Raw genomic sequence first — 26,646 nt, 5'->3', positions numbered from 1 at the left:
CATTTAATGGAAAAAAAAGTCATTTAAAACTGTTTGCGGTTTTAATGTAATGTCTGGTTTTGGCAATACGGATGAAAATCATTGAGAAAAATAGCATGGGTACCCCCCCGCCCATTACCAGCCCCATGCTGTGAAATATTATATCAAGAATTGTAATTACATGCACCAGCAACAGGGGCTGAAAAATTGGGCCTTAGGCACTGGTGCTGGTGCCACAACACTGCAACCTCTCCCAGATACTCTAGTTGGAGTGCAGGAATGAGCCCTGCTGCAAAGCATTGCATCAAAAATTGTAATTGCACGCCCCTGTTAAACGGGGGCTGAAAAATTGGGCCTTAGCCATTGGTGGTGTCACCCAGACCCAAAAATGTTCTTCCAAGCTATCTTCCAAGCCACTATCATGCATGCGTGTTCACAGAAGCACCGGTGCCCACTCTGGGCATTCTTAGTGGGTGCCTGCGCACAGGTATGCGCCCGGGGGCAGCAACTGTAGAATGCGGACATCTTCCCTGACATTGCCCCCCCCTTACAGGCAGCCTCCGGATGCCCAGTTGGTTCTTCTTCTGAGGGTGACTGCGGAAAAATGCACGTACCAGGTCCATGGCATGTAGATTCTGTTCGGGATCCCAGGAATTCTCCTCTGGTCCATTCCAGCCCTTCCATTTGACTAGGTATTGCAGCCAACCCTTTCTCCTCCTGCAGTCTACAATTGCCTCCACCTCAAACTCCTCATCTCCGTTGACGATCACCGGTTCGGGCGGTCTAGCCTCTCGGTTAGGAAAAGGATCCGGCACTGTGGGCTTTAATAGGGATACGTGGAACACTTGGTGTATCCCGAAAGAATCTGGAAAGGACAGATCATAAGAAACTTTATTAAACTTTCTTCTTACAGGGAATGGTCCCAAAAACTTTGCAGCAAGCTTCTTCGATGGGCAAGCCAATTTCAGGTTAGTTGTGGCCAATCAGACCCGTTCTCCTGGCTGCAGGTTCAGCTCTCCCCTCCTCTTTCTGTCGAAAGCCCTCTTGTTGTCTTCCTGAGCTTTGGTTACAGATTCTCGCAACAATTTATTATTGCGATTGAAAAACTCCAGTGTATTCTGAACGCCTGGCAGTGAGGACTCAAGAAAAAGGTCGGGCAAGAAGGTGGGATGAAAGCCATAGTTTGCAAAAAACGGAGATTGTTTGGTAGCTGAATGACATGAGTGGTTATAAGCAAACTCGGCTAATGGTAGGAGGGGAACCCAGTCATCTTGGACAAATGACGTGAAGCAACGGATATATTGTTCCAATGTCTGATTAGTCCGTTCAGTTTGTCCGTTGGACTGTGGGTGGTATGCAGAAGACATTGAGAGTTTAATCTTGATTTCCAGAACCTGGGTGTTAATTGGACCCCTCGGTCTGAAACGATATCAACAGGTACCCCATGGAGTCTAACAACTTCCCTGATGAACACCCAGGCAGTCTCTGCAGCAGTAGGTGTGCCCTTCAAGGGTAAAAAGTGGGCCATCTTGGACAGACGGTCAACGATAACAAAGATGGCCCTACAATCTTCAGAAGGTGGTAACTCTACTATAAAGTCCATAGAAATCATGGACCAGGGCCTGTCAGGCACAGGCAGAGGTCTGAGCAAGCCCCATGCCTTGTTTCGGGTGCTTTTACTCCGGATACAAGTGGTTTATGCACCCACATAGCTCTTACAGTCTCTTTCAAGATTAGTCCACCAGAAAGTGTGTTGCACCAGCTCCGTAATCTTACGAACCCCAAAATGCCCCGCTAAGGGGTGCTCATGGCAGAAACTCAGAACCTGCATTCAAACTTCTTCCGGAACTAAAACTCGCTCCCTTTTCCAAAGAAGACCCTCCCTTGCCTGGAGGGTGTCCCTGACAGGGGCAGGGATGACTGTAGATGCCTACTTCAGTTGTGACAAGAGATCAGTCTGTAGTAACAAGAAATTCCCTGCTGGCAGAATGATGTCTGTCGCTGGTAAGTCTTTTGGATCCTCAAACATGCGCGACAGCGCGTCGAGCTTGGCATTCTTTGAGCCAGGTCTGTAGGTGATGTCGAGAAGAAAAGTGCCCATCGGGCCTAGCAAGGTTTCAGCCATTTAGCAGTCGGTAAGTACTCAAGGTTGTTATGATCTGTGTAAATCAAAATTGGATGAGCAGCTCCCTCTAGAAGATATCTCCATTCCTCAAGGGCGGCCTTTATGGCAAGGAGTTCATGATCACCAACATGGTAGTTCCTCTCAGCGGGGGCAAGCTTCCGAAAAAGGCTACCTGGTGAATCAAATTCTTGAGACCCTGACATTGGGACATCCCCATCCTGTGGGATGGGGATCGTAGTGAGTTAGATGCTTTCATGCAATTTCTAAATTTGAATGAGAGAGGGATTTGTCTAAATTTTGAGGCTAGTCAAACTAGTATAAATTTTTTAGATTTAACCATCTCCAAATGTAACGACCGCTTCATTACTTCTACATACTTCAAATGTACGGACAGGAATTCATATATTCCTACTGATAGCTGTCACCATCAGGTTTGGCTGAGGTCAAATCCTAAAAGCCAATTTCTAAGGGTAAAAAGGAATTTTACCGAGACTGACAGTTTCTTAACGCAGGCAAAAGTTCTCTGTGAGTGTTTTTTGGATAAAGGCTACGATGATCAGGTGATAAAGTTTGCCCTGCAGGAGGTTGTTGCTACCAATAGAGAAGATCTGAAACCAAGGTTTCTTCTAATGATCTGTCTGGATCTGTTCCATTTATTACGACCTACTCAATACAACACAATAATATTAAAAAGTTGATCAACAAACATTGGTACATTTTGAACAATGATCCTGTGTTGACCACTTTTTTACCAGCTAGCCCCCGGGTAGTGTATAGAGGTGCCCCTTCCCTTAGAGATAGGCTGGCACCCAATGTATTAGATTCTCTGGTCTCGAAGAAAGGTTTCTTCGAAAATTTAACTGGGTATTACCAGTGCCGTAGGTGCCGGCTCTGTTCTTTTAATGGTTGCTCCCAGAGACGAACTCATACTTTCGTTTCTTTTAGTACATCACGTGTATTTACCATCAAACCCTTCATCACATGCGCCACTGAAAGTGTTGTTTATTTACTCCAGTGCCCATGTGTCTCTATGTATGGTTAAACGAGCATGTCACCAATATCATAAATGGTTTTCCCAAACATTCTGTTTCGAGACACTATCTTGAACATCATAATAAAAATCCAGCCAAAACTATTTTTTTAGGGATAGACAAGTTTAGTCTGCCTTGGAGGGGTGGTTCTCTTGTCAGGGGCATATCAAGATTGGAGATGTCCTGGATTTATCGTTTAAAGTCTTACACCCCCTATGTAATCAATGCAGACGTAGATGTCAATGCATTTATTGACAACTCTTGAGATTGGGTTGGTCAGTTTGGGATTTGGGTTGGGTGTTGGGAATTATGCTCATCCATTATATATGGCATATGGGAGGTTTTTTGATGTAAGATATTAGTTGCGATAATTTTGTCACCTCGTTGTGAGTTGGTTGTTAACAAGGAAAACATTTTTTGGAAAAAAAAAATTTTGAGGATAAAAAGAAAAGTCTTTTTGATCAATTATGTATATACCCTTTTGGTATAAAATATTTCTTTGGCAATTTTTTGGGCTAATACATTTATAAATACGAATTTCTATTAAATTTGTATTCATTTTTATTTTTCATTTATTAATTTTTTAATTTTTTAATTTTTAATTTTTTATGTTTATTTATTATTCATTTTTATTTTATTATGGTTATTTATTTTTTTGATCCATTTTCATTTCCATTTTCTTTGTTTCTATTTTTATTTTATTATTATTATTATTATTTTTATTTGTATTTATTTTTATTTTTATTTATATTTATTTTTATTTTATTATTCATATTCATATTTATTTTTATTTATATTCTTATTTTTTATTTTTATTTTCATTTTCATTCCTATTTCTACTTTTATTTTTTATTTTTATTTTATTATTTCTTATCCTTTCTATATATTTTTATTTAATAGGTTTGGATGCTAATACAAAGCTTTTTTATGATTTTTATTATTTTTGCCATTAGTTGCACCCTCTTTCAATATGGCAACTGTGTTTAGTTGTGGTTATTATGACCACTTCCTGTTTCCTCCAAATCAGAAGAGGTGTAGTGTCACATTTTGCTGCCTATCACAGGATGCTGCGGAAGTGACGTTGCCGCCAGAAATTGCGTACTGCGCATGCGCGATGCGTTCCAAACATTCCTGAGCTACATGCTTCAATGTTCAGTGTCCTCATCCCTATCCGCGAGCTTCAATGAACATTGAAGCATGTAGCTCAGGATAGGCACTACAAGTCCCAGCAATGCAAAACCTACTAGGTAACAAGGGAAGTATTAGTGTTGTAACGAACGGCCCAGTGTTTGTGTTGTGTGTAACATCACTTCCGTAACATTATGTGATGGTTTCGCTGAACGGTATTGCCGAAACTATGTTGGAACGCACGGCGCGAGTGTTTGGAACGCATCGCGCATGCGCAGTACGCAATTTCTGGCGGCAACGTCACTTCCGCAGCATCCTGTGATAGGCAGCAAAATGTGACACTACAGAGGCTTGGTTGTTAATGATGACCACTCCCTGTTTCCTCCAACTCAGAAAGAGGCTTGGTTGCCAGTGCTGTTACACTTCCTGTTTCCTCCAAATCAGAAAGAGGCTTGGTTGTTAGTGATGACTACTTCCTGTTTCCTCCAACTCAGAAAGAGGCTTGGTTGCCAGTGCTGTTACACTTCCTGTTTCCTCCAAATCAGAAAGAGGCTTGGTTGTTAGTGATGACTACTTCCTGTTCCCTCCAACTCAGAAAGAGGCTTGGTTGTTAGTGCCATTATTCACAATGAGGCTTGGTTTTATTACTGTCCCTATTTAAATGTAATGCGTCAGCGTGTTGCCCATACCCCCAGATGACGTCACCGTATGACGAAGCGTGCGTCAGGTGGTCCAGATGTGCTGACGCAATTACATTGACCTTCTGAACGGCGTTCGCATGCCGGCCGGCATTTCATGCTTTTTTACTGCTATGTTTGTGAGTATATTTTGTTTAAATAAAAATACCCTGCCTGGTTTATGCTATGGGAGGCTTTCTTTGTGTTTTCTGAGTTACCATCTAAACCATTGCCTACTTAGGGGGAAATCTCCATGGTCCATTCGAAAGTGTTTCCGCAATAGCAGTTAGGATTGGTGCAGTTCGGGTGACAAATTCAATGAGCGTTTACATACCGCTTTCTGGTAAGTGTGCATTCCCACTGTTGACTCACGGGTTTCTGGCTTGATGAAGGTGGATCGCACGGCTGACTGGCACCCTCTTAAAGAGATATCTCTTCCATTATAAAGACTTTTTGTTTGGACTTTTTCTCATTGGTTGTGGTTCACTGGTTCACCTTTTTTATGGATATCATTTTTTATTAATTTGTCACTGGGTTTTTATTTTATTTAATTATAATAATCACTGTATTTATCTATAATTAATTTATTGATTATAAGTAAACTAATTTAAATGAATTATAATCAATAAATTAATGAATTTATTTATTCATTTATAATTATTTATTCACTTTTGAATATAATCAACTGTTATTGCAAGAGATTAGAGGAACTAAATTTATTCACTCTTAAGAAAAGGAGACTAATCCCATGATCAACATGTTCAAATATATTAGGGGTCCATATAGTGAACTTGGTGTTGAGTTATTCTCTGTACGGTCAACCCAGAGAACACAGGGGCACTCTTTATGTCTAGAGGAAAAGAGATTTCATCTTCAAGTATGGAAAGGTTTCTTCACAGTTAGAGCTGTGAAAATGTGGAATAGACTCCCGCCAGAGGTGGTTCTGGCCAGCTCAGTAGATTGCTTTAAGAAAGGCCTGGATACTTTCCTGAATGTACATAATATAGGTGTCCTTTTATGAAGCAGTGAAATCTATTCACTGCTTCATTCTCCGGCATTCACATAGGAGATCTTTCTCCTCTGTGTGCCACTTTATGAAGCGGAGTAGATCGCTTCACCCTTGGAGGAGTGAAGCGATCTACAAACGCTTCTAGCACTGGAGAAAGGCCCCTAATACTGGAATCTCATGAGACTTTACGAGATTACAGTACTAGAAATTCACCGATACACAGAGATGTCAATTTATTAAGCAGTGATAAATTATCACAGCTCAATACACTGACACACGGTGTGATTAATGTTAGTGAAATAAAGAGTCCCCCTACATAATATATACATACAGACATTATACATACATGTATATACACACACATTATATTTATATATATATATATATATATATATATATATATATATATATATATATATATATATATATATATATATATATATGGTCGGAGCCGCCCTCCGCTCTAAGAGATATGAAAGAACACATAAACACGTCACAAGACTAACAACATAAAATAGACCTGAATTGTGCCCTTGGTCTGCTGTAAGGTAAGCCCTGGTGAGCTGGGCGGTGAGCCCTGCTCTGCTGGGCGATATGCCAAGAGAAGGCCGCATACCTTAAGAAAGTAAATGGATGTTTCTGTAGAGAAACGTGTTTTAAGTGAAGTACTCTGAGAAGGGAAATGGGTGGGTGGGTACCTTGCACTGGAACCGACACGGACCGTTGTGGGTGGTCTGATTATATACCCTCCGGGCTCCTCCCATAATTAAGGGCCACCATACTGGCCCTCTTATTTATGGTCGGAGCCCTCCGCTCTAAGAGATATGAAAGAACACATAAACAAGTCACAAGACTAACAACATAAAATAGACCTGAATTGTGCCCTTGGTCTGCTGTAAGGTAAGCCCTGGTGAGCTGGGCGGTGAGCCCTGCTCTGCTGGGCGATATGCCAAGAGAAGGCCGCAAAAGATTTGGTGTAGGGAGGTAATTATTAATTTATGTACAACAAGACATTACAGGGCAAATTTGCTGAAGGCTCAGGACATTTCCACTTGTGGATTGGAGATGTATCAAGTAAAGCAGGTGGATTCCCGCCTGCCCATCTTTGATCGCGTGGACTGGGACCCCGTTTCGTGAGGCTGCTGATGCTGCTCCTATGCGAAAGAATGTCCAAGAAAATGACCAAGGTCTTGGCCTAATTTGCTCAAAAGGAACCTGACGTGACTAATGAACTAGTTGCTGCCTGGGGTACTAATCGGGAACGGTAGTAATGGGCTGTCCTGCGAGGGATCGAACATATGGGCCAAAAATTGATCTAGGATGGACACGGGGCACCAGGCTTTGAGAGTTTGGAAAGGTTTTATGTCAACCCCTGGACCGGACTATTGTGTTTTGGACACGATGAGGAGCAAGATGAAGTCTGATGGCGTGTGAGGTGGCGTCTACGTAACACTTTACAACTGGGATGGTGACAGTATTCACTGGGGCGTAAGAAGCTGTAGAAAGCCAGGTAGATGGCTGCTTGAACGACCAGGCTGAATTTAGCCAAAAGGGGAATGTGACAGGATGAAAGACAGGTCTCGGAATATGGCGCTGGTGACGGGTAGCCGTTTGATACTGATTTGGGGTCATTGCCTGTGAATACCACACAACATGGTCTTGACCGTATGGGCGGTGAACAAGATGGTTTGTTAGGATCTCATAAGGGGATGAAATACTGGATGTCAGCTGAGTGGGGTCTAAGGTATTGTGTGACAATGCCAACTGTGTGCGGTGGCATAATATGAAGACCAGGATGTGATGGAGAACTCTTGGTATTGCTCTGGGGTTTGAGGCTAGTAACCTGACATAGAACCTCTAGGCTGCCCGGTAGGCCTTCAGGGTGTTGTGAGATAGTGAAAGATTAATAAGGCAGGTAGCGTTGTGAAAGTGTTGTTTGAATCCGAGGTTAGCTACGACCAGTGTGGGATAAGAGACATGGTCGGGTCGGTTCCAGGTTCCTGCAAAAAATAACGAAGCAAAGTTAACGGGTAGTGTGTTGGCCAGATTATTGCGTTTGTCTGGGATGTGGACGCATAGGACGTTAGATTGGTGCTGTGGGGATAGTGGCACCAGCCTGCGCAGGAAGGCCACGATGGCAGGCTACTAGGATTTCCTTTATTCATAATGCTGGCTGTGGCTTGGTTGTCTGTGGCGAACGTCACTGTTTGTCCTGCCCAGTTGTTGCACCAGACTTGAGCTGCTGCGACAATGGGGTAGAGGTCGAAAAAAGAGGAGGACTAACTGAACCCAGGAATCAAGAGGATTTCTGACGGCCATGGCCCTATAAACCCAATTTGGCCAAAATTGAGGCGAGGACCTGTGGAGGCTGTGGTGACCATGACTACCTGAGATGAAGAGAGATGCTGAGGGAATACACATTGGCATGCCATTCCAATTTGTGAGAAATTCGACTCCCATGGGCAGATCTGCTATAGCTGGCACATCTTAATTTAAGGATTTAGTCAGGGTCTTTGCCTGGAAGAGAAACACTAAAAAATGGGAGGTAAAAGATCCCCTTGAGTCTGGCTGCTGCCTTGGCTGAAAATGAGCAGTGATAGTCAAAGGATGGGCACCCTGCGTACTTGTGACCTGCTGCATGCCGATACGGGTCCAATTCTACCCTCCTGTTGGGGTTGCTCTGCCTAGCATGTCTCTGACTGTCCACAAGGCCAGCACAAACTCTGTGACAGTGAGCTTGCGATTAAGTAAAGGGCCTTCAGGATGACGGAGACATCTCCCTGCGAATATGATTTGTTCTAGGCCAAGTTGTGTACTGCTATGAGGAGGGATGCTAAGTTAACATTGTTTGTCATCCAAGATGTCCTCCTAGATGCCCTGCTAGGACAAGGTGTGCAGGGAAGACGATGGTGCAGAAGTTGGGTGTATCTGTAAGTGAAGGTATGGGAATGACGGTGGTGACTGGAGCTGGTAGGGGCACAGCTGGGCGTACCTCCAGGGCTGTCACTCTGCTTGGACTTCGGCGACTGCTGTTGACAGTGTGGTTACCCAGGAGTGCCGCTGAGTAGTCGCAAAGAAGATAGACTGAAGTGGTGCCTGGAAGGGCTGCCACTGGCAGTGGAAACAGTAGCCTAAAGGCTTGGTTTCCTGGCTGCAGCAGGGTATGATTTACTCCTGCGACACAGTTCTGCTATGAGTTTATTATTATTATTTTTTTTTTTTTTTTTTTTTTTATATTGGTCCAAGCTCTTGTGAGACTGTAAACCACCGCTTGCTGAGCCCGTAAAGGGTGATGGCAGGGCTGAGGCAAAGTCCTCACTGTCTGCCTGCGACATGGCGTCAACTAAAAGCAGGGGGGGGGGGGGGGTGCGTATGTTTGAGGTAAGTTGCAAAGGTAGGAGGGGATAGTTGCGTTGGGTAGATAAGATGAAAGGCAGAAGGAAACAAGAAGAATAGGACAAGGAACGACAGCCATAGTGACAGTTGGTTTGCGCTCGAGCGCTGTTGAGTGTGACTTTAGAAAACTCAAAAGAATGCGTGACAACCGAGGTGAGCCAGGAGGTGACTGGCTAGGTAACCGATAGCTCGGGTGTCAGTCTGTGCTCGGCACAGACTAATGAACCAGAGCGCCCCAGGGCGGACTAGGGTGGGTAGCTGAAGTCTGGTATACTAAGTAGGAATGTTGCGATCTGTAGTTAATTGACGTGGGTTCGGTCTACTAATGCTTGCACTGCCAGCAAGTATGGAGATTAGGCGACCTTGTCTGCGTATTGAAGGCTTGTGCTTCGAAAACAGAGTGAAGTGCACAGAAGTATGTGACAGTTGCTAACGCCTCAGGAGCAGGTCAAATTCTGTATGTGAAGTAAAAATATGTAGTGAAAGAGTGTTTAAGAGAAAAGGGGGAATCCCATTGAACTAAACACCTGACTTTATGCACTAGTTGTGAAGTCGACTGGTTGGGGGTCGAGAACTGAGTTGACCGGGAGCCTGTAGTAAGGTGACATGAGAATTTCGTTTTGACAAGGGGGATTGCAAAGAGCTCTTTGGGGCAAAGCTGGCCCCCTGGTGAAGATGCAAGCCCTCGACAATGTTTTTTTTTTTTTTTTTTTTTTTTTATTTATTTATTTTTGGGAGATACTGTCCAAACCTGGTGCAGGGTGGACTGACTGGTGTTCTAACTGGCCTAAAAAGGGGAAAGCGACAGAGAAAAATGATGAGCAGCCGTGTTGCTACTGGAGACAATGAGTGGCAGTTTGAGCCACTTGCTGAAATGCTTGCAGCAATTGCAAGGAAGCGGCTTTATTTGAATTATGAGGTGAGAATGAATGGATGAATGAGGTGAGCGGCTGTGTTGCTACTGGAGATGAGTGGCCATATTAAGCTATTGCAGAGATGCTTGCAGCAATTGCAAGAAAGCAGCTTTATTTGAATCTATAAATTAAATTATAAGTGTGTAGGAATGAGGAGAGCAGCCGTGTTGCTACTGGAGATAAGTGGGGGTATTTGAGCCATTGCATTGATGCTTGCAGCTATTGCAAGGAGCTTTGTTGAAAGGCGAAAGAAAAGGTTTATAGAGGAAATGTGATTATGTAGAAATGACCGTGCGCAACACCAAGCAAATTGGTGGAGAGAATTGTGTATGATCATGTATGGATAGACTGAGAAAGTCAAACGTAAGTACTGCTGAATTTCGTACAGTCGATGTCACTAGTTTGAACTGGGTTATAGCTATGGAATAGTCTGCGAAAGATTTGACTCATTTGAGTCAGAGATGCAACAGGATTCGGCTTGGTTGTTAGAGTTGCATTTGGCAAGGACTGGAATCGTTGCGCCGATGCTGCGACTAAACTCGAATCCTCCGTAGATGCGACTGAAAGGCTCATATATGGGATCCGACCGTATCGCTAAGGATATTGCCGGGTTCGGATTGATTGAGTTGTGATGGTGGTTGAAGGGGCTGGTGATTGCCAATGATCCGAAACATAGAAGCGAAGTTGCGACTAGATTCAAATCGGCCGTAGATGCGAGGTGACTACAGCGCTCGTATGACAGATCTGCCCATATTGCCGATGATATGGCTGGGTTTGAATTGACTAAATGGTGATGGTGGTTTGAAGGAGATTGTGATTGCCGAGGGTCCGAAACATAAAAGCGAAGTTGCGACTAGATTCGAATCGGCCATAGATGTGAGGTGACTACGGGGCTCGTATGACAGATCTGACCGTATTACCGATGATATGGCTGGGTTCGAATCAACTAAATGGTGATGGCGGTTGAAGGGGCTTTGTGATTGCCAAGGATTCGAAACATAGAAGCGAAGTTGCGACTAGATTCGAATCGGCCGTAGACGCGAGGTGAGTAAGGGGCTTGAGTGTCGGATTTGACCGCATCGCCGTGAAGTGAACGGCTCGAGTAAACCCGCGTTGGGTAGAAAGCATGAAATGCATGAAAGATGACATAGAAAGACTTACGGTGGCGTAAGTGCGACTTTTTGCAAAACGAACATGATAAACGAACATGATAACGTAACTACTAGAGTTTAGAGGAGCGGTAACAACAAAGTCCTACCTGCAACAGCGAGTGTGTAGCGGTCCGAGCGTGGGACAATCGAAGATATACGACCGATCTCAAAGGTACAACTACGTGGACACGCAGTGAGTTGGCAGTCAGCCTGTGCAATGCATTTGACATGAATCCGCTTTAAAAAATGGCTGAGATGAATCTGATATAAATTGGCAGTAAGGAGTCTCTGATACGAATTGGTTGTAGAGTGTATGCCATTCCTTACTGTGAAACCAAACACCTATCAGCCACCCATCCCCCCAGGCTAGTCAAGTGCAGGAAAGACATCAGGTGGGTTTAATTACACCTCAATCAGCCACAGAAACCCACACAAACAATACCTGTTTATCTCAAAAAGGATAAGAACAGTGAATCTTATAACTAGTGAAGCCTATGGCGAGTGATATTGGAGAACGACCGACAGCGACTCGGAGGCTTGGATCTATGAATGAATCGTATGTTTGGTAGAAGGAATTTACGAACGTACTATGCCTGTGCCGAAAGATGTCGGGACATGAGTGTCAACAACTCAGAGGTAGGTTTTGCGAAAGGGGTGCAGGATAGTAAGCATGATAAGCCAGTACCTTGCACTGGAACCGACACAGACTGTTGTGGGTGGTCTGATTATATACCCTCCGGGCTCCTCCCATAATTACGGGCCACCATACTGGCCCTCTTATATTTATATATATATATATATATATATGTATACACATAAATATGAAAGGGGGACATGGTTAGTGTTGGGGGGTCTGAACGAGGCATAAGGAAGTTAATCATCTTCCTCTTTCCTCCTCAGACCCCCCCACATTCTCTCTTCACTCCCCGGTTCTCCACCTCTGAGCTGGTGAATCGGGGAGTGTGAATTCTGACACAGATCACCAGTGAAGTGCTGAGATCTCAGCTTCATAAAGTGGCTGTTACTGTGTCATTCAATGAGGATTCTCAGTGTGCGAAGATAATCGGCGGGAGAACAAGTTCAAACACTTCTCCCCCGATTATCTCTGGTTTATAAACTGTTTATGGGCTGTGATCAGCAGCGATCCTCTGGATCTCCACTGATCACTGCTTCATAAACGGACACCATAACTGTGTACTAACATAGGTAAAATTGATCCAGGGAAAATCCGATTGCCTCTTGGGGGATCAGGAAGGAATTTTTTTCCCCTGCTGTAGCAAATTGGATCATGCTCTGATGGGGTTTTTTTTTTTCGCCTTCCTCTGGATCAATTGTGGGCATAAAATTGGGTATTTGGATTGTATGATTTTTTTTATTTTTTATTTGTTTTTAAGGTTGAACTGGATTTACTTGTGTCTTTTTTCAACCTGACTAACTATGTAACTATGTAAATATATTAATCATATTCAATTTTTGAGCATTTATCACTTAACTTTGATTGTATATGAATTTTTCTGAATCTAGCTGATTTCACTTAATCTATTGGAATTATCTGATTAATTTTCATTTCCTTGCACAAACAGTAATAGCCTCAGTGGGGATAGGTAGCTCAGCTAATTTTGGTCTTTATATGCATTGTATTTTGGATGTGTATCACATCCTGGTAGCTGCAGCTGTAACTGTTTTTTTTTTTTTATCTTTTAGATTAGGAGCGCAGTCATTTATTTCTCTTAATTTGGACAGGATCCCGCTTTCGGAAGCGTCCACCTCCAGGATGTAGGGTAGCGCTGGATCAGGATGGTATAGTACAGGAGCAGAAGAAAACAGTCTCTTAAGAGTCTCAAAGGCAGCTTGGGCTTCAGGGGACCAGCGGAAATGGACATGCTGTTTGGTGAGTTGTGTGATGGGTGTAATGATTGCGAGAAATTCTTGATGAATCTGCGGTAAAAATTAGCAAACCACACAAACCGCTGGATCCCCTTTTTATCAGAGGGAGCTGGCCAGGACAGAATTGCTGAGACCTTCTGAGGGTCCATCTCAATTCCACCGGTTGAAATTAGTAACCCCAAGAACTTTATGCTTCGCTGCTCAAACTCACACTTCTCTGGTTTGGCATAGAGTCCATGTAAGCGGAGACAGTGAAGAACACTCTTGACATGTTCACGATGACTCTCGAGAGAAGTGGATAACACAAGTATGTCGTCAAGGTAGATGATAACAAAAATGTCTATATAGTCCTTAACCACTTGCCGACCGCCGCACGACGATATACGTCGGCAGAATGGCACGGGCAGGCATATGGGCGTATATATAAGTCCCTGCCTTCCCGCGGGTGGGGGGCCCGATCGGGGCCCCCCCCGGTGCCTGCGGCGGTCGGCATTCGTTCGGGAGCGATCCGGGATGAGGGGACGGCCATTCATTCATGGCCACCCCCTTCCTCACAGGAGAGGAAGTGATGTGATCTCTCCTCCGTGTCGGTATTTTTCGTTCCGGAACCGAAGAGAGGATCGGTGAGTTGCACCAACACACCACACGTACAGTAGAACATGCCAGGCACACTCACACCCCCCCCAGTCACAGTGACACCAATTGCATTTTTTTTTTTTTGCATTGGTGTCATTTGTGACTGTAATAACTGTTAGGGCAGTTAGGGTTAGCCCCCTTTAGTTCTAAGGTACCCCCCTAACCCCCCCAATAAAGGTTTAACCCCGTGATCACCCCCCGTCGCCAGTGTCACTAAGGCTGGGTTCACATTGCAGCGGTTTGAGAACGGATGTGATTCGCACCGCACTGCAGTGCAAATCACATCCGATCTCTGTGCGATTCGAGTTCAGCCATACAGATAGTATGGCTGAATTCGTGTCGCACCCGCCGCAAACTCGCACGGGACCCTTTTTTTGGTCCGCAGCAGAATCGGATCGCATGGGTGTTCACACCATGCGATCCGAGTTTGCAGATCGCACTGCGAAATGCGAACTGATCTGGGGGTGTCATTAACATTTCACTGACACTCCCAGCAGTTCGCATAGGGCAGTGTGAACTGCCGCCGGGAGGCATGCGATGCGGGAACCCGCCGCGGATTTGTGGCGTTCCTGCATCGCTCCAGTGTGAACCCAGCCTAATAAGCGATCGTTTTTCTGATAACTGTATTAGTGTCACAGGTGACGCTAGTTAGGCAGGTAGGTATTTAGGTTCGCCGCAGCTTTTTATAGCGCCAGGGACCCCCATATACTACCGCATCAAGCCCTCTGATTGCCCCCTAGTTAACCCTTTCACCAGTGATCACCATATAACGGTTACAGGTGACGCTGGTTGGTTAGTTATTTTTTTTTTCAGTTTCAGGGCACCCACCATTTATTACCTAGTCTCACTAGTGTACCCCTAAATTTAGGGGTGTCTACTTTCCAAAATGGGGTCATTTGGGGGGGCGTTTGTGCCATCTTGGCATTTTATGGTCTTCAAAACTGTAACGCCCTTAGAAAGCCTGAAGGCGGTGCTTGGTTTTCGGGGCCCCGTACGCGGCTAGGCTCCCAAAAAGTCCCACATATGTGGTATCCCCGTACTCAGGAGAAGCAGCAGAATTTATTTTGGGGTGTCATTTCACATATGCCCATGGCATGCGTGAGCAATATATCATTTAGTGACAACTTTGTGAAAAATAAATAAAGTTTGTAATTTTCCCGCAACTTGTGGCAAAATATAAAATATTCCATGGACTCAACATGCCTCTCAGCAAATAGCTTGGGGTGTCTACTTTCTAAAATGGGGTCATTTGTGGGGGTTTTGTGCCATCTTGGCATTTTATGGCCTTCAAAACTGTAATAGGTAGTGAGGAGTGAAGTCAAATATTTACGCCCTTAGAAAACCTGAAGGCGGTTCTTGGCTTTCGGGGCCCCGTACGCGGCTAAGCTCCCAAAAAATCCCACACATGTGGTATCCCCGTACTCAGAAGAAGCAGCAGAATTTATTTTCGGGTGTCATTTCACATATGCCCATAGCATGTGTGAGCAATATATCAATTAGTGACAACTTTGTGTAAAAAAAAAAAAAAAAAAAAAAATTATTTTTTGTCATTATTCAATCGCTTGAGGCAAAAAAATAAAATATTCAATGGGCTCAACATGCCACTTATCAATTTCCTTAGGGGGTCTACTTTCCAAAATGAGGTCATTTGGGGGGGTTTTGTACTGCCCTGCCATTTTAGTACCTCAAGAAATGAGATAGGCAGTCGTAAACTAAAAGCTGCGTAAATTCCAGAAAACGTACCTTAGTTTGTAGATGTGACAACTTTTGCGCAAACCAATAAATATACAGTTATTGACTTTTTTTTTACCAAAGACATGTGGCTGAATACATTTTGGCCAAAATGTATGACTAAAATTGAGTTTATTGGATTTTTCTAATAACAAAAAGTAGAAAATATCATTTTTTTTCAAAATTTGCGGTCTTTTTCCATTTATATCGCAAAAAATAAAAATCGCAGAGGCAATCAAATACCATCAAAAGAAAGCTCTATTTGTGGGAAGAAAAGGACGCAAATTTTGTTTGGGTACAACATTGCATGACCGCGCAATTACCAGTTAAAGCAGCGCAGTGCCAAATTGTAAAAAGACCTCTGGTCATTTACCAGGAAAATGGTCCGGTCTGAAAGTGGTTAAAAATGTCATTGATGAAATGCTGAAAAGTGGCAGGCGCATTACACAGACCAAAGGGCATGAGGAGGTATTTGTAATGGCCAAAACGGGTACGAAAGGCGGTCTTCCATTCATCTCCCTTTCATATACGGATGAGATTGTAGGCTCCTCTCAGGTCTAATTTTTGTGAAGATGGAAACTGAACGGAGTCTTTCGAAGAGCTCAGGAAGTAAGGGAAGAGGGTAGTGATTCTTCACTGTAATCTTGTTTAAGTCACGGTAATCTACGCAGGGCCGTAGCAAGTGGTCTTTCTTTTCCACAAAGAATATTCCCACTCCGGCAGGTGAAGTAGAAGGGCAGATGACCCCCTTTTGAAGACTCTTGTCAATGTAATCCTTCAGGGCACCCAGTTCCTTTTCAGATAGTGGAAATATTCGGCAGCCCCAGACAGGAGCTCGATGGGGCAGTCATAGACTCTGTGTGGGGGTAAGGTGTCTGCTCTCCGCTTACTAAAAACATCCAGAAATTCATAATAAGCCTTAGGCACCCTTTGGTAATGTTCAGCTTCAACGTCCATACAAAGTAGGGTAGCAGGCTTGGGTAGACAATGTTCCTGACAGTATAAGGACTGATAACTGATGCTGCCAGAACTCCAGTTAATCAACGGGTTATGGGCCTGGAGCCATGGTAGGCCCAAAATGACAGGATACAAGGGAGAGAAAATAAATGTAAAAGTTCCTTGTGATTGGCAAGAGTCAGTTAGCAATGGAGGGGTTTCCTTAGTTACCAGTCCAGACTTCACACAGGAGCCATCGGCTAAGAATACAATAAGTCCCTGCTTCTTGGATTGAAGGGGATTAAAGGGGTATTGTCAGAGGATCAACAGACTTCAACGTCAGTGCTTCCCTATGCGCCTGCGGGGTAGACCAGAGCATACGGGTGCGCGAATACGGTGGGTTTGCACTTCACCTGTTCACTCTGGCAGGCCTATAAAATGCAACCATTTGCTCTGTGTCTTTGCTGGTTTGTCTCCTCAGCTCACCTGTGTTCTTCTGCTTCCTGTTCCTGTTTACCACTTCCTGTTGTGACCCGGATTGCCTGAAGACTACTCTGATTCTCTCCTGACCTGACCACTGGCTTGTTTAACGGACTTCCTGCTCTTAGCCTTGCTGGCTCCCGGACTGATACCTGTGTTTGACCCTCGGCCTGCCTCTCGAATATCCTCTGTCTTTGGCACTTAGCCTTGCTAGCTCTCGGACTGATACCTGTGTTTGACCCTCAGCCTGCCTCTGGATTATCCTCTACATTCAGCCTTGCTGGCTTCCGGACTGATTACTTGTGTTTGACCCTCGGCCTGTTCCTGCACAAGCCCTCTTCCAGACCTTCACACAAGTCAGGTGTTAGAACCCCTGCCGGGCGTTCTCTTCAAGTACATCCCAAGGCCCTCTGCACAGGCATCTCTTCCCTCAGAAGACTTCCTGCATACCAGTCACCTGCTGGCAACCTGTGCCCCTTTGTGCCCTGTACCCACTGTTCCACCCCCAGGGGTACTGTGCACCCAGTTGCAAGGGAAGCCGCTCTCAGCACTTCGGCCCCTGGTGAGTACCTGACAGGTATATGCTGTAGGTCTGCAAATGCCAAATCAATGAAGCAGCTGCATGCACCGGAGTCCACAATTGCAGTAGTGGACATGCTTCTTCCTGGGAGCTGGAACATGATAGGCAGAGCCAGGTGAGCAGAAGTTGCAGGCAGGACTGCCTGGGTAACTGAGGAAGCGGTCAGACCCTTACATTTCTTAGCTGGACAGTTCAGTACGTAGTGGCCAGTCCCACCACAATAAAGGCAGAGGTTGGCCTGGTAGCGCCGTGAGCGTTCTTCATGGGAGAGAGGAGGACGGATCAGGCCAAGTCGTGTAGAATTTCCCGATACCAGTTTAGAAGAGGGCGAATTAGCAGACGATGGCTAGATGTGAACAGAACTTGGGCATTGTCTCCACAGGCCGAGGAAAGCCTGCTGACCCCTCTCGCCTGCATTCCCGAAGGCGTTGGTCGTTCTGGATCGACAATGAAATTAAATCCTCCAGAGAACATGGTACCCCCACACAAGCTAGTTCATCCTTTAGGTCCTCCGCTAATTCTAAGCGGAACTGATGTCGCAATGCTGCATTATTCCAACCCGTGTCTGCATTGGAAGTCCGTAACATAGTCCTTGACTGCTCTGCGGCCTTGCTGGAGTGCATGGAGAGAGGACTCAGCGGTAACAGTCTGAAGGGGGTGCTCGTACAATCGGGACATAGCCTGGAAGAAGGAGGACATTGTATTAAGTTGTGCGTCCTTTACCTCCAATAGATGAGCCCAGGATTGGGGTTCACCCTGGAGCAGAGAAATGATGAACCCCACCTTGGTAGTCTCAGCAGAAAAAGTATGTGGTTGGAGAGAAAAGCAGAGCTGGCAGGTGTTGGGGAAGGCTCTAAACCTGGTCTCCGGAGAACTTCTCAGGATAGGGTACACATGATTCAGGAGCAGACATCACTGTGACAGGTGCAGCAGCAGAAGTGGTAGGAGAAGGCAGAACTGGTACATGCTCCTTAAGTTGAACAAACTTCTCCTGCAGGATCTTAATTGCTTGTATCAGGCCGGCGATGCTTTGGCAGACTTTAGATGTAAGAGAGGCTCCTCCCATAGGCTCAGTCATGGCTGCTTGGTACTGCCAGGTACCTGGTGGGTGAGCCTGACGTGTAGAGGAAGGCCCTCGTACAACTCCGTTTCGAGAACCGCTGATGGTGAGACAGCAGGTTTAAGAGCACGGCTGGGTAAGGGTGCCTTGGTTAGTCCAGAAGTCTGTACCAGTAGAGGCTGGAATCTCAGGAACAGGAAGCTGGAACACAGCAGGTAGCAGGCTGAATAGTCAGCAGATGGCTGGCAGACTGGCAGAGGACAATCCGGGACGCACCACCGGGAACCGGAGGTGGAAGCAGGCTGGCGGCAGGAAGCAGGGTCAGACAGGCTGGGTTGGCAACAGACAGGCAGGTCAGGCAGAGACAGCAGACAGAAGTGTAGTCAATCACGGGCAGGCTTCGGCAACCGATGGGCAGATCAGGCATAAACAGCAGGCAGAGGTGTAATCCGGTCACAAGCAAGGTTCGGCAACAGGAATAGGTAACAGGAGACAGGATCAGTCTGTGGGAAGCCAGAGATTAGGGAAGGAGGCAGGCAGGGGTAGTCAGAAGCAAGCTGGTTCAGTAGCAGAAGTCACACACAGGAATCAGGGTTCAGGTAACGCTGTAGATCAATCAGCAACCTGTCACTTCTAGAAGCTCAGTTTAAATAGCCTAACTGGCGCCAGTTCTAACGCCAGGTGCCCATGCTTGCGCTTACACCCGCTCCGGTGCGCGATCGCAGAAGCGATCATGCACGCGTGTTCACAGAAGTGCCGGTGCCCATTCTGGGCATTTTTGGTGGGTGCCTGCGCACAGGTATGCACCTGGGGGCAGAAACTGTGGAATGAGGACATCTTCCCTGACAGGATGCCTCAACAGGTGGACAAGAGGTACAGTGTCACTGTTGCATGCACTGTCATTGCTCACCATCCTCATGGCCTCCTCAAATGGTGACAGGACAGTGCATGCATCCCTGATCATGCCCCACTGGCGTGGTGAAAAAAACTGAGCTCCCCTGACCCTATCCTGGTGACGTAGTTGCACAGGTACTCATTGATGGCCCTCTGCTGCATGTGAGCTCAGCCAGCCAAGCACTGGCATTATATGATTGGCGGAAATGCACACAGACTTTCCTGGCCTGCCTCAGGACATCCTGTAAGCCCGGGTACCTGCCCAAGAACAGCTGCACCACCAGGTTAAGGACGTGAGCCACACAGGGCACATGAGGAGGTTGGTGCCATTGTCGCAAGCCACCATTCCTGGCTTAAGCTGGCGTGGCATAAACCACCTATAGGCCTGCCCCTGCAGACCTGACAAAATATCTGCCCCAGTGTGGCTCCTGTCCCCCAAACAAACCAGTGCAAGCACGGCATGGCATCTTTTTGCCTGCGTACTTGCATAGCCCCTTGAATGCCTACGGAGCACTGCTGGTTCCAAGGACAAAGCACAGAACAGGCCATGAAGGAAGAAGAGGAGGGGTGGAGGAGAGGTGTCACAACCAGTAGTAGCATTTTGGAGGCGTGGTGGTGGAACAACCTCCAACACTACTGTACCTTGTCCTGCATCCTTCCCAGCTGCCAGAAGAGTGACCCAATGGGCCGTGAAAGATGGGTAAGTCCCTGTCCATGCCTGCTGGACCATGAGTCAGCAGAAATATGCACCTTACCACTGACCGCCCTGTCCAGCGAGGCATGGACATTGCCTTCCACATGCAGGTAGAGAGCTGGAACCTGCCACTGAGGAACCGCACATTGCACAAACTCATGGAAGGGGGCTGAGTCTACCAACTGAAAAGGCGGCAGTTGAGGTGCTAGCAATTTAGCCAAGCTAGCATTCAACCGCTGGGCATGTGGATGGCTGGGAGTGAACTTCTTTCAACGGTCCAGCAGCTGGGGCAGGGAAATTTGCCTGCTATAATTGGACGTCGGTGTACTGCTAGCAGAGTGCCCACAAGTACTTGGCTGTGACACACCTAATTCTACACCTTTATTCCTCTCAGTGCAGGTTTCAGAGAGGACTAAAGGTATAGTGGGGTTGGAGATCCCAGCTGATGAGGAGCAAGTAGAGGTCCGCTTTGTTCTTTGGTGTGGGTCTTTAAGGTATGTTTGCCAATGAGCTGCATGGCAGGTCAACATATGTCTGGTCAAGCATGTGGTGCCCATGCGGCTGATGTTTTGGCCACGCGAGATACTTTTGGAATAACGCGTAGAGGCAGCGCCCTGCCCAGGCAGAGCTCTGCGGTGTGATTCAGTGTGCTGCCCTTAAGTTGGCTCCCGGAGGGCATCCTGCCTCGATGGAGATGTGCCTCCTCCTCTCTCCTATCAGGCACCCACGTGGAGTCAGTGACCTCATCATCCCCTCCCTCCATCACTGGAGCAAACCTGGCAGTATGCTGCAGCTCGTGGAACATGACTGCCAGATTGCTTTCCTTCTTGAGCATCCCCTCTCTGTGCTCACGCTACTGCCTTCCTCTAGCTGGGTATCATCATCAGAGCCTTCAAAACGCTGGGCATCCTCCTGGAGCATGTACCCAACACTGTGCTCAAACAGTTCGGAGGACTCCTCAGGAGGACATGGTGGGTCTAGGGAAGGAGTGACTGATGACATTGAAACGAGGGAAGAGGACGCGTTGACAGCTGCTTTGCTAGTACTGTGAGCCTGGGTGATAGAGGATGAGGAGGATGAGGAGGGCTTGGTCATCCACTCTACCAAGTCTTCAACATGATGCGGCTCAACACGTCCAGCTGCCAAAAATAAAGAAAAGCGTGTCCCATGGCCACGTGCTGATGACGATGCACCGCATTCATGACCAGCACTGTTGTCTCTAGACAAAGAACCTGCTTGCCCTCTTTTATTGGCTCCTGTCTGCCTCTCCTTGTTGGCCTGCCAGACATAGTAATGGCCTGCAGGGAGATGGCAAAACCAGCAATTGGGGTAACTTCAGGTGTATACTGTGCAGGAGGCACACTACACACACTGTAAATGCTGCAGATGCCTGTGTTACAGAAACAGAACAACACCAGCAATAAGGAGTAGCTTCAGCTGTATACTGTGCAGGAGGCGCACAACACCCACTCTAAGCCCTTGTACACACGGTCGGACATTCTGACAACCAAATCCATTGGATTTTGTCCGAATTTTGTACGAAACTGTTGCATACACACGGTCAGACAAAGTTGTCGGAAAATCCGATTGTACATAACGTGATGACGTTATTTCGTTACGACGGGACTACGTTCAGGCTAGTAGCCAATAGCTTTGGTCTAGGAATTTGATCTGAGCATGCGTGGCACTTTGTCCGTCGGAGTAGGCTACACATGATCAGAGTATGTCCGATCGGAGCATTTTGTCGGAAAATTTTACGGACAAGTTGGAAAACTTGGTCCGTCGGATACTCAGACGGAAACAGTCCGATGGAGACCACACACAGTCGGATTATCCGACAAAACGGTCCGATAGGACACATTCCGTCTGAATCTCCGACCGTGTGCACAAGGGCTAACAGCTGCAGATGCCTAAGTTTCCCACTGTTCTGAATTTCCCGGGACATTCCCAGGATTAGGACCCTTTGCCTGATTTAATTGTTTCCAGGGAAATGTCCCCGGGAAATTTTGGTTATTCACGATATTTGCCGCCGGCCGCTAGAGGACTGCGGCCAGTGGAGACAATGTCTCCGCCAACCGCCATAATAAAGAAGACCAGAAGACATGGCGGGTGGCTACAATAGAGATGCTGCAGTGCCACCCACCCCCGCCCCACTGCCAGTGTCTGTGAACTGTAATGGAATGGGGCTGAAGGTGGGCGGCGCCGCAGCTCAATCTCTTTCCAAGCAGCAACCTCTGGATGTCGGGGGTAGTCTGGATGTTGGGGGCCAGTCTGAATGTCAGAGGGGGCAGTCTGGATGTCAGAAGGGGGGCAATCTAGATGTGGGGTACCAGTCTGGATGCCAGAGGGGGGGGCCAGTCTGGATGCCAGAGGGGGGCGGGCCAGTCTGGATGCCAGAGGGGGGCGGGCCAGTCTGGATGCCAGAGGGGGGCGGGCCAGTCTGGATGCCAGAGGGGGGCGGGCCAGTCTGGATGCCAGAGGGGGGCGGGCCAGTCTGGATGTCAGGGGCGCACCAGATGTAAGGAGGACTGGTGGGGACACCAGATGTAAGGAGGACTGGTGGGGACACCAGATGTAAGGAGGACTGGTGGGGACACCAGATGTAAGGAGGGGCTCCGCTGATAGAGACAGATTTGAGGAAGGCTGCTCTGATGGGGCACCTGATGTAAGGAGGGACTCTGCTGGGGGCACCCGATGGCATCTGGTGGCAGGCAACGTGGCTAGTGACACGCTCATGGCTCCCACTGATTCTGCATTATGGTGAGTTGAATGATTTAATTTTATAATACAATGTAATAATAGAAATAATGCGCTTCAATCGTCCTGACACCATAACAATCATGGCCCCAGGATGATTGAAGCACTAACACCAGGTATTTGGAGTATCTTTATCTGCTGATTGTCAAACTCTGGAAAACACATATTGCTATTGTGGTTTAGCATCTGGGGCTGCTGTCCCTCCATCCCACCCCCCTTCCCTCTCCATCCTGCATTCATCTCAGACTCTAACCACACCCCTTTGAGCCAGACCCATTTAAGTCACGCCCACTATTTTACGTAAATCACGCCCAGATTTCACAGCGGCGCACTGAGCGCACCACATTTTCACCTTTCCCTATGCCACGCCTATAACCGCATGCCTAGCCCCCTAATTATAATACAACTCCACCTACAGCCAAAGTGTCCCGCAATTTTTTTTACAATGTTGCCAACTATGATGCCTGTATTACAGAAACAGAACACCAGCAATAAGGGGTATCTTCAGGTGTATACTGTGCAGGAGGCACACAACACCCACTGTAACAGCACTAGGTTCCCAAGCAAAAAGACACTGTCCCTGCCTATCTTGCTCTTTCCCTGCATGCCCACACACTACACTAGGCCACCGTGCTGGTGGCCTTATATAGTGTGGGGCATGTACTAAACCCCCTGAGCTATAATTGGCCCCAAGCATCCTGCCTGTGGCCAATTATGGCTCTCCTCACTGCCGGCGCTGTGATTGGCCAAGCATGCGGGGTCACAGTGCATGCTTGGCCAATCATGAGCCAGCAATGCACTGCGAATAGCGTAGTGCATCGTGGGCCATTCACGCCACACGAATATGGTGTGAACGGTCCACAAAGTTCTGAATTCGCCTAACAGTCGAAACGGCCCGTGTTCAAGTCGAACACCAAGCTCATCCCTAACAGTGAATGTTCATAAATATCATACAAATACTGTGTTTCCCAGGACAACTAATAAAAAAAACAACCCCAATTGCTTTTAATACATCTTCAAACTGGAACCAAAAAGCCTATTTTGCTTATTTTCTTCTTCAAACAAATTAAAACAAACCTTAAAGAGGTAGCCATTCTTGATTTTATTCTGTACATTGTCAAATTCAGACATATAACCACACATTATTGCATACCTGGAAAAAAGATTAAAAAAAACATAATCACTTATATAATTCCTGAACTTCAGGTGGCAAAATCAAAGTCTGTGTGCTCTTTATTCCCCCCCCCCCCCCCCCCCATGCAGACTGCCGTTTAATCCGCACAAATTTGCCCAGAGCTGCCCTTTGATAACATACAGCAAGTATTGTATTACACACAAAAGGGGTTTAAAGTTATTTAAAACCTTTTTTTCCCCCTTCTTATCTGGGCTCCACTGCCCGTGCTCCTGGCCCCTCCCCCTTTCAAGTACCCACTCTAGCAAGCCACTTGCTAAAGGGGTTCTCCTGCAGGCTCGCTCTGAGCCCTGCTGCCTGCCACCCCCTGCAAAAAAAAAAAACAAAAAAAAAAAAACTGTGGTGGCATGTGTCTATCTACATCTAAACATACACCGCCTGGCCAATGCATCACACAGTGATGTGAGTAATCTCTTCGTTTTATGAATGAGCAAAATTTGTTATTATTGAGCCGAGCTGTGCAGCATTTCATTGTTCTGTTTTTCACCCTGGTATACTGTTCAGTATATGCTCTTGTGTTGCTAGTCCTAGTTATAGCATAAGTTCACAAAGTTAGAAACTTTCATAAGTTGCATAAAGCATTCAGCAGCTGCATATTACAATACATCCGCAAACTAAACTGATTCTGTCCTACATTGTTATACATTACAAATATCATATGTAATGCTATCCCAACTATACTGCTATGTGATGTCAATTGTTGATTGTATATCGTCTGTATCTTTTAAAAGCAATAAAAATCTATTGAATTGAAGAAAAAAGTCCTCAAATGCACTGTGTTTGGGTGCCAGACACAGTGCACTATGGGAAAAGCCACGTCTATGCAATCACGAGATTGCAGTCTACAGGACCTCAAGCTCTCAACAGGCATCTCCCCCCGGCTCTGGGGATCATTATTCCAGAGACCTGTTCTGCCATCATCCAGGTCCTGCAGAAGGACTATATTAATGCAAGTTTTCTCCTTTAACATCACATTAAATGTATTTAATGTTTGCTAATGTATTGTATTTATTCCATCATTCCCTAATTACCATGATTGGAATATGCTGTGAATGTCCCATTTATCCTCATGCATGCTGGAAGTTTTTTTAATACTCCTTTTTTTGGCCTACATGAATATTTGTCTTCACTAACCTCCCCAGCATGCTTTTCTGGGCCCATATACAGCTATAGCCTAGTCCCTTTAACAATGTATATTGTCAGCTCCATTGTACTGCTTTCCCTGAAACACCCCCTAAAATGTGTCCAAATGTAATGCGTGTCCTTAAATTAATTTATAACCCTCCCCCACTCCCTAAAATGTGTCCAAATGTAATGTGTGTCCTTTAATTCAGGCAGAGTGCCTGAGGCTTTTTTTGGGGCTCCCAAAGTCACCTCAAACCCCCCCATCCCCCTACAATTTTATCAATGGCCATCAAATAAATGTTATACTGATGTTGTGGAAGAATGTTTTTGTGTAATCTGCTTGCAATGTTATGTGCAAAAGTACTTATATATATTTTTTTCTTGTTTGACTCCAGTGTTTCCTTCAACGGCAGAGGCGTAACTAGAAACCTCAGGGCCCCGATGAAAGAAATCAGGAAAAGCATGATTTTGATACTATATTTTTTTCCACTGTACAACAAAGTAAAACATTTCTGTGCAGCCTGTGTCCCAAGTGAAACCTGTGTCACCAGTGCAGTGGTGGTACTGGAGGGGGGTGGCGGTGGTACTGGAGGGGGATGGTGGTCCTGGAGAGGGGTGGCGGTGGTACTGGAGGTGGGTGGTGGTGGTACTGGAGGGGGATATTGGTCCTGGAGAGGGGTGGCGGTGGTCCTGGAGGTGGGTGGCGGTGGTCCTGGAGGTGGGTGGCGGTGGTCCTGGAGGTGGGTGGCGGTGGTCCTGGAGGTGGGTGGTGATGGTGGTACTGGAGGTGGGTGGCGGTGGTACTGGAGGAGGGTTGCGATGGTACTGGAGGAGGGTGGCGATGGTACTGGAGGTGGGTGGCATGGTGGTGGTACTGGAGGAAGGGTTGTTGGTGGTACTGGAGGTTGGTGGCATGGTGGTGGTCCTGGTGGGTGGTGGTGGTACTGAAGGTGGGTGGCACGGTGGTGGTGGTGGTGGTACTGGAGAGGGGGTGGTGGTGGTCCTGGAGGTGGGTGGTGGTGGTACTGAAGGTGGGTGGCACGGTGGTGGTGGTGGTACTGGACATCAGGGTTCACAGAGGGCCCCCTTGCTTCAGGATCCCCAGATACCCCCCCTTACATCAGGGTCCCCAGAGAGCCCCCCCTTACTTTAGGGTCCCTAGACAGTCACCCCCCCTTAAAGAGGTTTCTCTGTACCTTGCTGGACTCCTCTGTGCACCTTGGCCCCCAGCAGATCTCTGTACCCCCCCCCCCCCCGCACCTGG

The 26,646-nt window shown here is 46.6% G+C and overlaps 1 protein-coding gene and 1 long non-coding RNA gene across 2 annotated transcripts in view; one reads left to right on the top strand and one right to left on the bottom strand.

The window, feature by feature from the left end:
- The window catches only part of RMDN2 (regulator of microtubule dynamics 2), a 649,991-nt gene that overhangs the window by 243,239 nt on the left and 380,106 nt on the right, over positions 1 to 26,646 (bottom strand). The window contains exon 5 of the mRNA XM_077486505.1: positions 24,143 to 24,218. Within this exon, the coding sequence (XP_077342631.1) occupies positions 24,143 to 24,218 (76 nt within the window). The remainder of the gene's footprint in view (positions 1 to 24,142; positions 24,219 to 26,646) is intronic.
- LOC143987627 (uncharacterized) lies at positions 5,188 to 25,818 on the top strand. Its single transcript, XR_013276670.1, has 3 exons — positions 5,188 to 5,283; positions 13,115 to 13,301; positions 25,778 to 25,818. It is a non-coding gene; the product is annotated as an uncharacterized LOC143987627 (long non-coding RNA).

The sequence above is a fragment of the Lithobates pipiens genome, unplaced genomic scaffold (genome assembly GCF_037356315.1).
Source record: "Lithobates pipiens isolate NorthernLeopardFrog02 unplaced genomic scaffold, aLitPip1_a1.2 Scaffold_18, whole genome shotgun sequence".
Lineage (NCBI taxonomy): Eukaryota > Metazoa > Chordata > Amphibia > Anura > Ranidae > Lithobates > Lithobates pipiens.
This window is presented reverse-complemented; position numbering and strand designations above follow the sequence as displayed.